Genomic DNA, 14,789 nt, shown 5'->3' with positions numbered 1-14,789 from the left:
ATCTGATTGGTGCGAGCAACATACCCTTTGCAATCTGGTTGGTGCTAGCAACACTGCTTTCGATGACTAAGACAGACAAATTCATTATTCCAAAATATAACCTACATTGAAAAGATTCTGTGCAGCAATAGTGAGAACGCTGTCTTCAACTGGAAACAGACAGCAAGGAAGGTAAGTGAGGTGTTGAACTTTGACTTTAAAAAAAATTTCTTTTTTCATATAAATTCTAGATGCGATATAAATCGGGTCTGCGGAAGTTGGTGGCAAGAATTGAAGAACGTCTGCATAAAATTCGCCAGGTGCACGCTAATGACTCGCACATTACGGCTTGAACAATATCGAAATCACACGTTGCCACTTCTTGATAGGAGTGAAAAGCCAGGACCAAATTTTATATTGTATAATAGCAGCAGTTTAATGGTTATGATGTTTCCTTACATAGGAGGTTAATGCTTTTATTATATTTGTATTATTAGAACAAAAATTGCTTTGAGGTCTTACCAAACTCTACTGACTTCCACTAACCATCAGCCTCTACATATATTCTACAATTTTTGTTCCACCGGACGCAAAATCGATCAACACTTCCCATTTTGCGAATCCTGCACAAGTCAATATATAGCCTTTAACCTCTTTAACTCCCATGATCAAATTATTAGTTATCCCTGCCAACTGCCATACTTTTCCTTTCAAATAAGACAGCAGAATTTGGTCTTATTTCAAAAAACTCTCCCTTGAGCTGACAAGCTGGTCTGTTCTCATAACCTTCTTCAAAGATAACTTGTTGGAATTCCAAGGAGAACTAACATGTTAATCACTTTTGGGAGTTAAAGAAATCAAAGATCTTAAGCTATTACGACAGTTACAATACCATCGTGATCACAACCTCTATTCAACCTTACATACTTTTTTTTTTCTTTTTAATTTTTCCTGATGTTGCATTTTTTCTACCAACAATTCACCCAAACTAATTTTCAGAGTATGATAAGTAACTCACAAAGCACAACTAATGCACCATTATTTTTATGTACACTCAAGGCATTACTAGCATATTTTAATGTCATATTATTAAATTTATACAAAAAAAAAAAAGTTGAACTCTATCTTCAGTGGTAAAAAAAGTTTGAGCTTTCCCTAAGCTAACACAAGATAACATGACTTCAGTTCTCACTTAATTCATTACAAATAATAACAATTACAAAATGAAAAATCACAAAAATAATCCCAGAAATCAATTTTACACAGGCATGGAAATCTCAAATCATGATACCCTTTACCACTATTTTTTCTCAAACTTTTCAGAAACTCACATTTTCTCTAACAAAATCAAATTCACATTACAAAAAAATCCTTGTTGAATAACTTGAGATGACTATTAAGTAGCAGAAAGGAAAATTACATGAGTTGTCAATAAAACAAGTCCTGATTTTCCATGACAGATGTTACCCATAACCTAAAAAAATAAAGTGCTTCCAAAATCAAGTAAATGTAATCATATAATGAGGTTTTTTACGAGAGTCATTCTCAAAATTATCACATTCAATAATTTCCATGACTTTCCACGACCCATACTTAAATTCCACAAAACAGGTATGCACTGCACATAGGTTTCTTATCTAGTAAATTTTCCTTGATATTTTTACTGAAGTTTTCTTTTTTGTTACTATAAGGTTACTTACTTAATAATGAAAAAGAAAACGGGGAAAGAAAGGAATCACAAATTCTGTTTTTATCTCAACAAGGTTATATATCATTTTTACACACCTTGAACAAGTGTGAAAGGTAAACAAAGTTTAAGAAATAGTATTTTTTTAAAAAATCTACAAAATACCTTAAAACTAATGCCACATCAATGAAAAGAATGCAAAGAAAACACTGAAAAAAAACCCAACAAACTTCAAACAATCAGTAGCACAGCTTCAAGTTCACAGACAGAAATCTACTGAGATGCTGGTAGATCATTACCAACCAGTTAATCAAGGCAAAATTACTCCAACTTTCCTGAAGGAAAATGGATTGAGTTTCAACTTCTAACTGTTTTTAAATCTCTCCCTTGAATCAAATTAAAAAAATTGAAGGAAAAAAAACCTGAAGCTTCTAACCAATTACAAACCATGATACTAAACTTCCACCCTTAAACAAAAACTTTGTTTCACAAGGTCACCACAGGTGATTACATATCAGAGTTGTCCCACTCCAACAGGCCTTTTGTTGCTGTGCCTTCCTCATCTTCAGTATCAGACTTCTCCGTGTTATTGCCATCTTCATTCAGGTCTAGCTCCTGGAATTTTTGCATGGGATTCAGAGTAATACGCACACCACTCAGACCAGTGTCATCCCAGTACATCTCCTCTTTGTCGTCACCAGGCGGTACGACTTTCACAGTCTCTGGCCTCCTATTACAAAAAAAAAATATTCAGTCACATCTCTTACAACAATTTTCATTTGAAAATTAGACTTTAACTTAAACATGTATTCAATCAACCTTGCTTTGCAGTCCCCAACACAATAAAAAGACAGTTATAACTGCAGAAACATAATATAACTGCCTTTACTGAGCCTATCTCGGTGATAAATTTCCAACCTCGAGTGAGAACTTCATTGAGGAAACATTCCCGTGTTATTTATTTCTGAGCAAACTTATTAGATTCTTAAATGACTGGGTGGAGGAGGTGGAAACATTTCATTGGTTATCAGTTAATAAAGGTCGATAACATGTGCAAGAAATCTTGAAAAGTTTGACCCTTAACTTGTCACCTAAAATCAGTGTGCCTTTCAAACATTCATACCATTCCTTATACTATTCCTATGAAAATGAAAAAGAGACCTCATGAAAAAATTAAGGGCTTCTTCAGTTGACAATCATTTCAATTATTGTCATGAACTTTATGTTTGATTCCACAGCAATAACATAAGAAGAAACTACATTAGTCACTCTTTGGAGCTAATGGGTTGATCTTAGGTAAAATTATAGGGGTCCTGATCTACATATAGTATTATAACATCAACATTATCACTTTATCAAGATTAATGAATAAAAGGGGGTACGTTTACTAAGAAACTGTGGTTCTGCCTTGGTAAGAGAGCATAACAGGGCTATTGAGTATTTTCAACTGAGTTGATGACACATAAATTGGCCAGCATGGAGTTTGAAAGCTTACGTTTTGAGCATTACGACTTCTTCAGAGCAATGACAAAGGGCTAACACACAAAATATCAGCTTTTAAATTCTTTACAGTGGCCAATTTATGTTATCAACTGAGTTGATAATACTAAATTACCCTGTTATATCAAGATTAAACTTACTGTCTGTACTTGAAGATGCCAAGCACAAGAAGGAAGGCAAAAACAGCCAGACTGCAAACGATAATCGCAGCCATGACCCCACTGGACAGACCACTTGATGACTCCTTGCCCGTGGCAGCTTCCACAGAAACAATACCAGGCATCATCTCTTCCTTCTGGTTGTTCTCGGCAAACTTGATGTTGTAGTCTTTGAATCCTCTGTTAGAGTGAATGGTGTTGATGTTAAGTCGTTCTGTATCACTTTTACATTTGCCCTTCAGGGTTGACAAAGTCACCTACATGATGAAAGAAAAAAAAAGACAGTCACATATTGTTCTGTGAAGATGAAACAGATCTTTATCCTACTCATTTCTTTGTAAATTAGTTACAAGAATTTGGTAATAAATCAAGATGAACCTGGATATTATAGAGTGAACTTACATGTAAATCACTTCTGGGGAGTTAAAAGGCTCTAAGCACATAATTCATAGAGCATTTCTGCAAGAAAATCCTCAGAGCATTCTTCAAATTTTTTATTAATACTTACAGTTATCTCTAGGTGCATCAGGTCATCTGGATCCAAGTTCACATACACCATCTGTCGAAGGACATCTTCGTATTCTGAAAAGTGTGCAATTCCTCGAATGACAAGCTCCTCGTTGTTGAAACTCACAGTCAGTCCCTTCTCCTTCAGTCCTTTAATTCCTGTGGGAAAATTAAAACTTTCTCCTTTCTTGAAGGCCGGCTTAACTTTCACCACTGCTTCATCCAAAAAGCGCACCTTGTCGATTGGAGAGAACTCATCATCTCTTGGACAAGCATCATAATCGATTTCCAGGGAATCAAACACACGCAAACCTTTCTGTTTTACAACCTTTCTCTTCGCCCAGTTCAGTCCAATGTCTGCGTCCAAACCTTCAACAATTATCACAGGACGTGTATTTCCTGCAACGTTAATGTCCACAGTGATGGTTGCCAATGGTTTCTCATTAATCTTGGCCTCAATGATCACTGAGCGTTTTCCTGGTGTTGGCACCATGCGCTCATTAATGTACACAAGACTTTGCAAGGCCTTGATGAAGTCACTAGGTGATCCTTCCCCAGTGATTGCGATACTTCCAAAATCAATGATTTTGGCCAAGAATTTAGGAGGAAGAGGGCCATCAACATTCACATGTTCTTTACAGCCAATCACACAGCCCAGAACCTGTGAAAATAAAATAACATTGATTCAGTTGAAAGCAAGATTCAGACACAGTGAACTGTAAAAGGTACACAAAAAAAAACAAAACAAAACAAAAAAGGGCCCTGTGGACAATTTGGCCTACATGAAAATTTCTGTAAGTCATTTCTAAGTTTTAAAACCCTTTACTTTCTTTATGATCTCTGCAGGTGGAAAACTATTCTTAACAAAAATAAACATCCCATACATTCCTAAACAACCCAAAATTAGGATGCAGATTCTCCACACTGCTCTCTTTACATTTCCTGTGGTCCTGACAAGGAGAATTTGTTGACAATCAGGAGCTTCTCAAATTGGTGATCATTTCCTTTATTCTCCTGACCTTTACATTTGATTCAAAGGTGATACCTTGAGGAGAAATTAGAAGCCAATCACCCCCAATATCTCATTTAGTAATTGTCTTTACTGTTGATTTTCATGATGTTAGTTCGAAGAATTTGATATTGGTCAACTTATAATCCCCTAATTGATATTTCTTCTATTCTCATCACTTGTCTGCTTGATATTGTATTGATAATGCAAGGAGAAATTCTGTCTTGATCACTTATGGAAGTTAAAGCATTAAGGGTACAAGGGATAAGCCCTTATATCTCTCACTTGCACATAGAATGGGTGCAGAAATAGCAAACAAGAAAAGTAGGTCATACCTGTTCATTAAGAGTGCTATTGGGCCTGATTGTAAGTCCAGACAAATATCCTGTGAGCCTATCAGTGTAAACTCCCTCCTTTGCCAAATAGCGGGCACCAACAGTCACCTTATTTTTCAGGTTTGAGTTGTGGAGGGTTCGGTCTGCTTCAGTTATCACTGCTGCGTAGTGCTCTCCATCAACATACATCTTGGTAGCACAGCCGTCAGCAATCACCAAAATATGATGCCATTTGTCATCAAAAATGGCTGGTTTGTACTGAAATTCTGCATTGCAGTAGACATCGCGGTTAGCGTGTATGGCCTCACGTTTGTGCAAAAAAATCAGCTTGCTCCCATATATAGACAGAGAGAAATGTACACGGTCGAGGCGTTCCTTATCAGTGTTGGCAACAATAGTTTGGCGACCTTTGGATTTGGCCACCTTGATCCATGTGCTGATGGTAAACTTGTCACCAATGTCATCTGGCAAGACTTCATCAGGGATGTCCACATATGTCTTCCCATTGAATGAAAAGCCAAGTGCATCTGAAAAAGAAAATGAGATGCAAATAAATAGGAGAACACTCCTCTAAATTCAGATGCTCTACTCAACTAAAATACTTTGCACAGTTGATCATTACTTCCAACAAAATATTCACCCCAATTTTATGTATCTGCAAGCTACATTCAGCAAGTCTTTCAAAGTCCCTTTCAGTGATGTACAAACACGAATTTCAGTTAGGTGAGGCATGACAGATGTCTGAAAACCACTTTTGACAGGTTTTCAGGTTTGATAACTGGTGAGACATGGCTGTCAAAATTTCAGTTGCCAGAGGAAACGAGGAAGTTTGCCTGTGACAAACACTGTTATTTCACAGTAAAAAACCCAGCCACCAATCTTTTTTTTTTCCCTGCCTCACTCAACTGATAATTATAATTAATTGTTTGCCAGAAAGAAAAAAGATAAAAAGTTGCGGTGAAATTTTGTATAATGTAATTTTTTGGCCAATAACCTGCGGGTAATCTGTTAATTTTTCCACAAACAGTTGTTGATGTGGGTTATAGGAAGGTGCAGGTAATACAATAATTTCTAAAGCTTCCAGTGTAGTTAAAAACGATAAACAGGAAAAAAAACAGGTGATAAGATTCACAACAGATACTCTTCAAAAACTTGTGCAATAACTCATTTATTTCACGCAGATTGCTCATTGTAATAAGACACTTTATTGCTCTCGATGAAAGCTGATGCAAATCGAAAACATACAAAACTCAATAACATAGCTATTATCTTGTTCGTACTCTTATTTTCTAACCTTATCAATTTCACAGCTTGTTTCTTTGTTTAGTTCAAAAAAACAATTCTTACTTACACAGGAAGTGAACTTGAAAATAAAATAAATCAACTACTGTGAAAAGACTAGCTTCAGGGCAATTCACACGGAAAATGGTGCCAACATGTTCATTTCATGGGGCTGCATAATTAATTGATGTGACAGAATATTCTACACATCAGAGAAATTTTCTCAGCTAGCACTGCCTTGAGGTAAAGAGTATTTTCCCATTTCAAGTGATTTCTCCAACTCTATAGATCTCATGATATCAATTTTTTTAGAGCAGGTTTTTACAATTGGTATCATTCTCGATGAAACAGCAAAGACTTAAAGTGTGAAAATTTATTAGTTGCATGCTAAAGGATATCATGTCAACAAAAACAATGAAGGAACTTTGTGTGAGTGGACAATTTTCTTTTGTTTTTTTGAGTGCAGGTAATCTGTTGAAATTTTTTTCTCGTTGTTGCAAAAATTGAATGATGTGGGTAATCTACCGCGTAGGTAAATGGACGGAAGTTAACCTAATACACTAAACTGTTCACACAACCAATAATTTTAGTAATGTGCTTACATAGCAACATACTTTAATCAGAATTGTTTAAAAGCTGTTTCCAATTTCAGTATAAACCTACCTTTTTCATTCTTCTTTGCAATGTTCTCTGTCCATTCCCTGCCAACTCCTGGTTTGGGGAGCAGATCAATAAAGTTGCTTGCCCCACAAAGGGTAAACATATCTGATCCTTCAAATGTTTCTCTGTCACAGCCCATGCCTGCTTCAGTTACCAGACTGACATTCGCAGAGAATTTGCCCTTTTCTTGCTTTCTGGCGCACTTGTTCAAGGTGATGTCAGGGGTGACATAAACTTTTCCAGTGCATTGCTGTAAGGTGAACTTGTGTTTAGCTGGTCCAACAAACTCTGAAGATATTATGAAAATTTCAAATCAGTCAGATTTGGAGAAATGAGACAGGTTGGTTTAAATATAAAAACTACAACCTGTTCTGGTGTGGACTGCTAGAATTGGAGAGTGTTGAGTTCATTACTACTTCTACTCAAAACTTTCTAATGTACCATGTAGTTAAATCTTACTGATCAACTAGCATATGAAGTCTATCAGTTGACTGATAATTTGAATTAGGGTGTTCAATTCAAAAAGGGGTAACCTTTCTAAAGAAACTGTAGCATTTCCTAAGTTGTAGATATTATAAGATAATTTGATAATAATTTGATATTATCATCCGAGTTGATAGTGTAAATTATCCATCATGAAGAATTTCTGAGGCTGACGTTTTGAGCCATAGCAGTTTCATCAGAGCAAATGCTCTGAATGTTCTTCCCTTTAACAAAGGGCTAACGCTCATTAATTTCAGCTTTGGAAATTTTTCATGATGGCCAATTTACACTATCAATGTACTTGAAAATAACAAATTATCTTGTTCAATTACTAGCTTTTATTATGAAATTGCATCACTATCACATGTAATCTTTATCAGGTAACATGATAGAATCACTGTGCATTGCTATCAAACACATTTGCATAATCTGTTACATGTTTGCTTTGGCACCCTGTCATTGTTGAATCCCAAAACTTGATATCTGTCCAACCTTGTGTTTTTATTCCCTTTGGAATACCAATGTACATTAAACAATAATTGAATGTTGAGACCACACATCATTGCTGATAGGCTCCTTTCAATCTGTTCTCTTGCAAATGTAATTAACAATGAATTTAACACCAACAATTTTTTTTTTTTTTAAAGAAGCTCAATTTTCTTAAATTTCATATCCTTGTCATAGCTTCTGCTAAATTATAGATCAAAACAAAGTGTTCCCTTTGAAAATATTTTTTTTCATTAATTCTTAAGAGAAACTCCATCAATAATTTTCTAGACTTCTTTTATCTATTATTAATAAACAAAAGTGAAATATTTCTCAATTTGCAAATATACCAGGTTCAGCTGCCAATCATGTTATAAACACCAACATCCTCAAAACTGACCTTCAGCACAAGGTGGTTGTACTGTTTCTACAGAGATTGCTACTTTTGCACTGCTCTTTGACATTTGTCCACCACAGTCAATGGCATCCACTTGAAACTCATATAAATCGTAGGCATCACGTCCCAGAGGCTGATCAATGCTGATAACACCATCATCATTGACTTTGAATGGAAGATTGAAGCCTTCAATAACATACTTGCAAACTCTGCCACTGACAATACCGATGTCTTTATCTTCAGCAAAGACCTGACAAATTGAATAAAATAGATTTTTAATAACAAGGTAAATTTAATTTATCAATCAATAGGTTCTAAACCCTTTAATCCCTGACAGTGACCAGCATCAGATTTCTCCATTCAGTATCACCCCTGAATCAAACATTAAGGTCATGAGAAAAGAGGAAACGACATAACTGAAGAACCTCTTGATTGTTAAACAAATTCTCCTTGCCAGCACATTAGGAAATGTATAGAGAATAGTATGGAGAATAGGCATACTGACATTAGGGTCCAAAGGATAAATAGAACCTTTTTAAGGGGAGATGTAAACAAATGTTTGTAAACGCAAACCTGAGTGATGTTAGAGTATGTCTTTCCACGAGCAATCTTAGCCTGGTAAGTGTCTGGCGTAAAATGCGGTCCAAACTCATTCACATCATCAACTTCACACTCTAAGCTGATAGGGAAGGAAGATTTTGAAGGCTCTCCACTATCCCAGGCAATGATATCAAAGAAGTAGTCTGTGATATCTTCCGCATCCATGTTTTTAGTAGCCCTCCCCTGGACGTTTCCTTTCTCATCAACAGTGAACACAAACGGAAGACCAGACTCCACAATTTTCACACTGCTTATCTTTCCTGCTTTTCCACTGTCGCTGTCCAGAACCCTCATGGGTGGATTAAACCTCATTTCTCGCGTATTCTCAATAATATCACAACTGTACTTCTCAAATTCGAACTGTGGTGCATGCTTGTTCATGTTCAAAATTTCAAAGTGGATTTTGGTGTAGGCAATGCATTTCCCATCTCCAGCTTCTGCTGTCACATTCAACAGATAGGAACTTGCTTTGTCATAGTTAAGTCTCTTCACAAGCCAAACATGTCCTTTTTCATCGATCTTGAAAGGTGTATCCGGCTGAGCTATGGTATACTTCACAGGCCCTTCACATCCCACAGCTCTGATGTGCATCACAGTTTTATTGACAGCATGGTATTCCGTGATAGCACGTGCATACTCCTTTTGGACAAAATCAAATCCTGTGGATAATATAACAGAAATAACTGATTTCAATTTCACAACTACAACATGTAACATCAGCTCAATAATCTTGTACATAAGTATGTCACAGCCAAACTGTTTAGGTCTTAAATAATATGAAAGCAGTTTTGACTTGAATTTTTCCCTAATCTCCAATGTGACATCAATATCAAAATAATCTGAAGTAAAAAAATTCAAATCCAAATTCAAACTGATCAAATCTCAAACCAATGACAACTTAAAATGGCTTAAGGGCGTGTAAGAAACAGGGGAACTCAAGCTTGAACATTTTGCTATAACGGATGAAAACAATACGTGTTCAGGAATAATTTAACAGCATTTTTTGGGTCCATACAAATAAACATGGTAAAATATAAGATGGATTTTCAAATAATTTGGATACCAAAACCCAACGCCAACATATTTAAAAATACATAATCCTGGTGAAAAAAAGAAAAAAAAACAGCGACAAAAATTATTTTGCCCATATAGTTTTCAATCTCAACTCAAAGAAAACAAATTACAGAAATTCTGCTTGTGATTGCTTTTCTAACTTTTCTACAGGGGATTGTGAAGAAAACAAGACATGAAACGTTATCGTTTCCTCTCAACTCTGAAAAATCTGCAAAACGGAAAGAGATAACCTGTTAACGAATTTCACGCTGATGAAAATTGGTAAGCAAAGTGCAAGAACTGTCGCATCGTGAAGAAAAAAATCTATCTAAACGTGGGCTATCTGCCAACATGTTACAAATAAGAAAAGTTTAAAATAGCCAAACAGCGTAATATGGTCCAATTTGTGACAAGTCTAAGCAGTAAATTCACCAACAGACTGAGTGTAAATTGGGTCAAAACTCGAGCGTAAAACGAATTCAATGCGCAAAGCAATTAGTTTATCGTTGTGTGCGCAAATATTACGAAGATACGTCTAAACTGAGTTTGCAAATCGACATTTTCCGAACGTATGATTCAAAATGTATTAAAGAAAAATGCTAGACAATATAGGGGAGCCTACAAGGGTTTTGGGTGGATTTAATGCGCTAAAGTCCGCTTTCACGCGTTCTTGATTACTCATTGTATTGTTCGAGAAAGGAGATTTCGCAAAGACGACGAAACATCGAAGTGAATAGTTCGCTGACAAAGCAGTTCTTTACTGAATTCAAAAGACAATATTCCACATAGGACAACTAGACACTACGTGAAAACAGACACAAAGTGGAAAGATTGCGGCTAAGATATATATGGAAAGGTTCGTAGGCAAATCAAGTGATTCGAAAATAATAAACTTTTGCAATTTGCATGCAATATGGCGTGGAATTGACATCTTTGAAAGTCGCAAACAAAACTTTTGGACCCAACAGCTCAGTATTTAGCAGAAAAAAGAAAAAAATGTTAAACGCTGAGTGCTTCGTGGGAGATAAAAGAAAAATTTGCATTGGAAGAGCGTGGAAAGTGCAATATACATCTCGAGATAAGGAGAAACCCACTACGTACAAAATTAAATACAGCAACCCCGTTGCGATTAAAGGAAGAATAAAATACTAAAAACAACCCTTAGTTACATCAAATAAATTGTTTGCCACAGGTAAAGAATATCGAACGATCCAAAAAACATGTATTTCGCACAGAAAGGTACAGATCATTAGCAATAGTTGAGTTATCCGCTCCTCGCAACATGCGACATGAGGAGAACACACTGTCAAACATCGCCAACGCGCGTTCGAATTTAACAACCAACTTTACTTCAAACTCACCGCGTTCCTCGAACTCCAGGCCGAGGCAAAACGCTACCAAAACGCCAAGGAAAAATACAACAGTCGTTTGCGGCGACATGGGCGGCCTTCGGATGATCCCTTACTTGAAATCTGAGAAGAAACGTCGATGAAAAATCTTTAACTTCAATTGTAATCCAATACTCAGGTTCTTTTCGTCGCTCTAGCCAAAGAAAACGTGACGTCACTGATCACATGTTTTTCACACCCGCATTGGGGAACATTATCATATAGACAATGGAAGTTGTGGTTTTGAAAACAAAAGCTGCGAGTTTAGAAAGAGACGCTATCTCGAAGCTAAAATTGGATTTGCATGCATTCAAAATTAACCTGTTAGTTGAAGGTCTCTTGACTGAGGGAGATGAAGTACAGGGAATGGTACATCACTTTTCGTCACCTGCTAAAAAAACCCATATACACTGAACAGTGAAAATACAATATTGACAATATTCACAACCAGAAAAGGAAAATTTCAACTTGGTTACGTGTTTTGATGATAAAATTTTGTCTCAAAAATCCCCAAGGATAATAGCAATTTGAGAAGTTGGATTTCAATACGATATTTCGTTTGAATTTATTACAGGAAAAAAAAAACTAAACAACAAGCAAAATAACAAAAACAATGGGAACAGCTGTAAGGATTTAGAACATTTTATTCACCATAAAATAAAAAAGACTATGAGAAATAATGAATAAAATTTTCCGCCAAGTGGCATCTAAAAACAATCTTTTGACATGATTAACTCATTTAGAAACATGACATTGTGTTCAAGGAATTTTGTCCAGCCCACATCAATAAATATTCACAATTGCCTTTCACTTATGCTATAAAAATTTTCTTGACATTTTGTAATACTACATTGTTCTAGAAATTCCACCCAGCCTATGACAACAAATATCACAATTGCCTTTCACTTCCGCTACAAAAATTTCTTGATTATTCAGTAATATGACATTGTGTTCCAGAAATTCCACTCAACCCACGTCAATAAATATTCACAATTGCCTTACTTTCGGTTTATAAAGTTCCTTGATCGCCGATGCATTATTCAAAATGCACCAATATAACCAGTGCAATATCAGGTGTTCCATTAACACAAAGTGATTTAAAAGGGATATTACAGCAAAGAGAATTGTGGCAATGTGTAATTATGCATGAGCACAAGGGAAGGGATGTTAAGGGAAATGCCCTTAAATATTCCCTACATGTACTAATTCCTTTTACCCTCTTTTGCAAAGTTTCCAGGGTTTTCTTGACCCTTCTACTCACAAGACCTCATTGTTAATTCTCCCCTCTGGCTGCCTGAGGGTTCCATGTAAATTAGTTAACAGAATTTGTTGTTACATCAAGAAAAACTTCTACCTGATAAGTTTGAGTATATTATTGTTACCTGTTTGCTGCATAATGTAATGGATATTATTAGGGGAAGTTACATGTTAATCATTTTTGGGATTTCAAGGTTACTGGTCAAACTGTAAATTGATCTGCTGCAGGAATCTTTTTTAAGCGTGTCTATAATTTGGTATAAGAAAAAAATTTGTTTGATAATTTGGTAGTAAATATGAAATTTTTGAATGATTTAAAAATAACCTTGATCCCATGATGCCTTTGCCAACAGTCCCTCTTAAACAAGGTGTCCCTTCAGTCAAAGTAAAACTCTAAATCTCCTACACAACCTTTATTGAATTAGTTTTGCACAACATTTGGTGATTATTGCTGATATGATAATAAAATGCAACATTTTAAATATAGCCTTCATGACTGCAGTCATTTTGGGATACTTTGTTGGGATTCCAGCCTTGGTAAAATTAATCTTAAGTACTGCAAGTGTGCCATCATAATTGGTCATTGGCAGTTCTAAGTTAAATATAAAATCCTGCAGTGAGAAAACTATACTTTGTGTCCTGACCAAAAAATTCAATTTTCCTATCCAAATGATCCACACTTTTAATCAGTTAAGCTACACTTGCTGACAATGGAAAAGTTTTGAAATCACTTAACATTGACTCAAAATTTATAGACTTCTCAGCATTCTCCAAAAATCCTGACTGCTTAAAAGTAAAGTCTATCGCCTGGTTTTTTACTATTGACCCAAGCACAAGTGCAAGCACAAATACTGCAAGCACAACAGCTCATATTTCACTGTGAAAACAGCCTTGATGCAAGCATAAACACGAGTGCAAGCTTAAGCACAAGGATCAGAATTTTTTCCTTTTCCTTGTGCTTATAGTGCTTACAGTGCATATTGACTTTCGTTTTCACTTCGCATATTTACCTTATGCATGCCATTGTGCTGGTGCTTTGCTTGTGTCATTAGTCAAAACTATGGTTATAGGTTCACTGGATCAATGTCAGTATCTAGCATACCATGTACCCACCCTGCACCTAACCCAACTTAACTCTAACTTGGTACCAGTTGACTGTTGTTGGGTCAGGGGAGGGGTAAGTACCCAGGTGCTCAGAAGCTGACACTGACACAGTTCACCATTTCTTCTAGGTTTTGACTATTCATTTGATATCTCAGAAATCTCATGATATAGATTATCTACATGAAAAAAAAAAAATAAAAATCAACTCTTTCTCCCTTTCCTTATCTTATTTCTACAACGACTGGCATTGAGAAATTATAAGAAAACAGAAGAAAGAATTTTTATTGTTTGTGTGTTTCCAACTCCTGGTTACCAACTTATTGCAGTTTTAATAATCATGATGAACCAAACATACAACAAAAACCATGTCCTCAATTCACTTCTGTGCGTCCTCTACTTGTGAACCAGCAACCTTGAGTAGATTGGTCACCAGTGCCTAGAGAGATGAAAAAAGGGATCATACTATCAAGAACTAGGAAAAACCCTTTTTATTTCACTTCTAGAAGCTTAACAATGTTAAAATCTCTTTACAATGAGAAGCATATAATCCTGATAAACACATGGTAAAAACAGAGAAGAAAACTCCTTGTTATGATAAGTTGTCTTAACATGGCATCAAATTTTCCTAACTGGTTAAAAAAGAAGTATAAGGAAGGACTGTATACAAGGAGAATTAATCAGTAATCAGATAGGGGTGGAATTTAACACGAAGAATAGCTACTTGGGGCAGCATCATTATTTTAAGTCTATATTTACTGGCTAATATAGTCAACTACTCACATAACTGAAAAGGTGATAGCACTAATTTCATTATAACCTCAGTATGCAAAAATAAGTTTAACAAAGTTTTTGTGTTGTGCTGTACTGTAAGCTATGCTAGTGCTTAATGAATATAGTAAAATCAT

The 14,789-nt window shown here is 35.8% G+C and overlaps 1 protein-coding gene across 1 annotated transcript; it reads right to left on the bottom strand.

Moving 5' to 3' along the window:
- Window positions 1–389: 389 nt before the first annotated feature.
- On the bottom strand, window positions 390–11,673 carry LOC131798476 (calsyntenin-1-like). The gene is made up of 8 exons (XM_059116126.2): window positions 11,497–11,673; window positions 9,056–9,741; window positions 8,486–8,732; window positions 7,120–7,404; window positions 5,176–5,702; window positions 3,833–4,492; window positions 3,307–3,581; window positions 390–2,396 (listed from the first exon to the last, which is right to left on the bottom strand). Exons 1-8 carry the CDS (start codon window positions 11,573–11,575, stop codon window positions 2,174–2,176), a joined length of 2,982 nt encoding a protein of 993 aa, XP_058972109.2. The 5' UTR covers window positions 11,576–11,673; the 3' UTR covers window positions 390–2,173.
- Between the last annotated feature and the right edge of the window lie 3,116 nt (window positions 11,674–14,789).

Source organism: Pocillopora verrucosa, chromosome 9 (genome assembly GCF_036669915.1).
Source record: "Pocillopora verrucosa isolate sample1 chromosome 9, ASM3666991v2, whole genome shotgun sequence".
Taxonomy (NCBI): domain Eukaryota; kingdom Metazoa; phylum Cnidaria; class Anthozoa; order Scleractinia; family Pocilloporidae; genus Pocillopora; species Pocillopora verrucosa.
This window is presented reverse-complemented; position numbering and strand designations above follow the sequence as displayed.

Excerpts from the sequence above, each read along its gene's own strand:
- LOC131798476 (XM_059116126.2), bottom strand. The coding sequence starts at position 11,575 with ATGTCGCCGCAAACGACTGTTGTATTTTTCCTTGGCGTTTTGGTAGCG. Across the intron at positions 9,742-11,496 it reads CCTGGAGTTCGAGGAACGCG|GATTTGATTTTGTCCAAAAG; the intron begins GTGAGTTTGAAG and ends TATTATCCACAG. Across the intron at positions 5,703-7,119 it reads TGCAAAGAAGAATGAAAAAG|ATGCACTTGGCTTTTCATTC; the intron begins GTAGGTTTATAC and ends TTTCTTTTTCAG.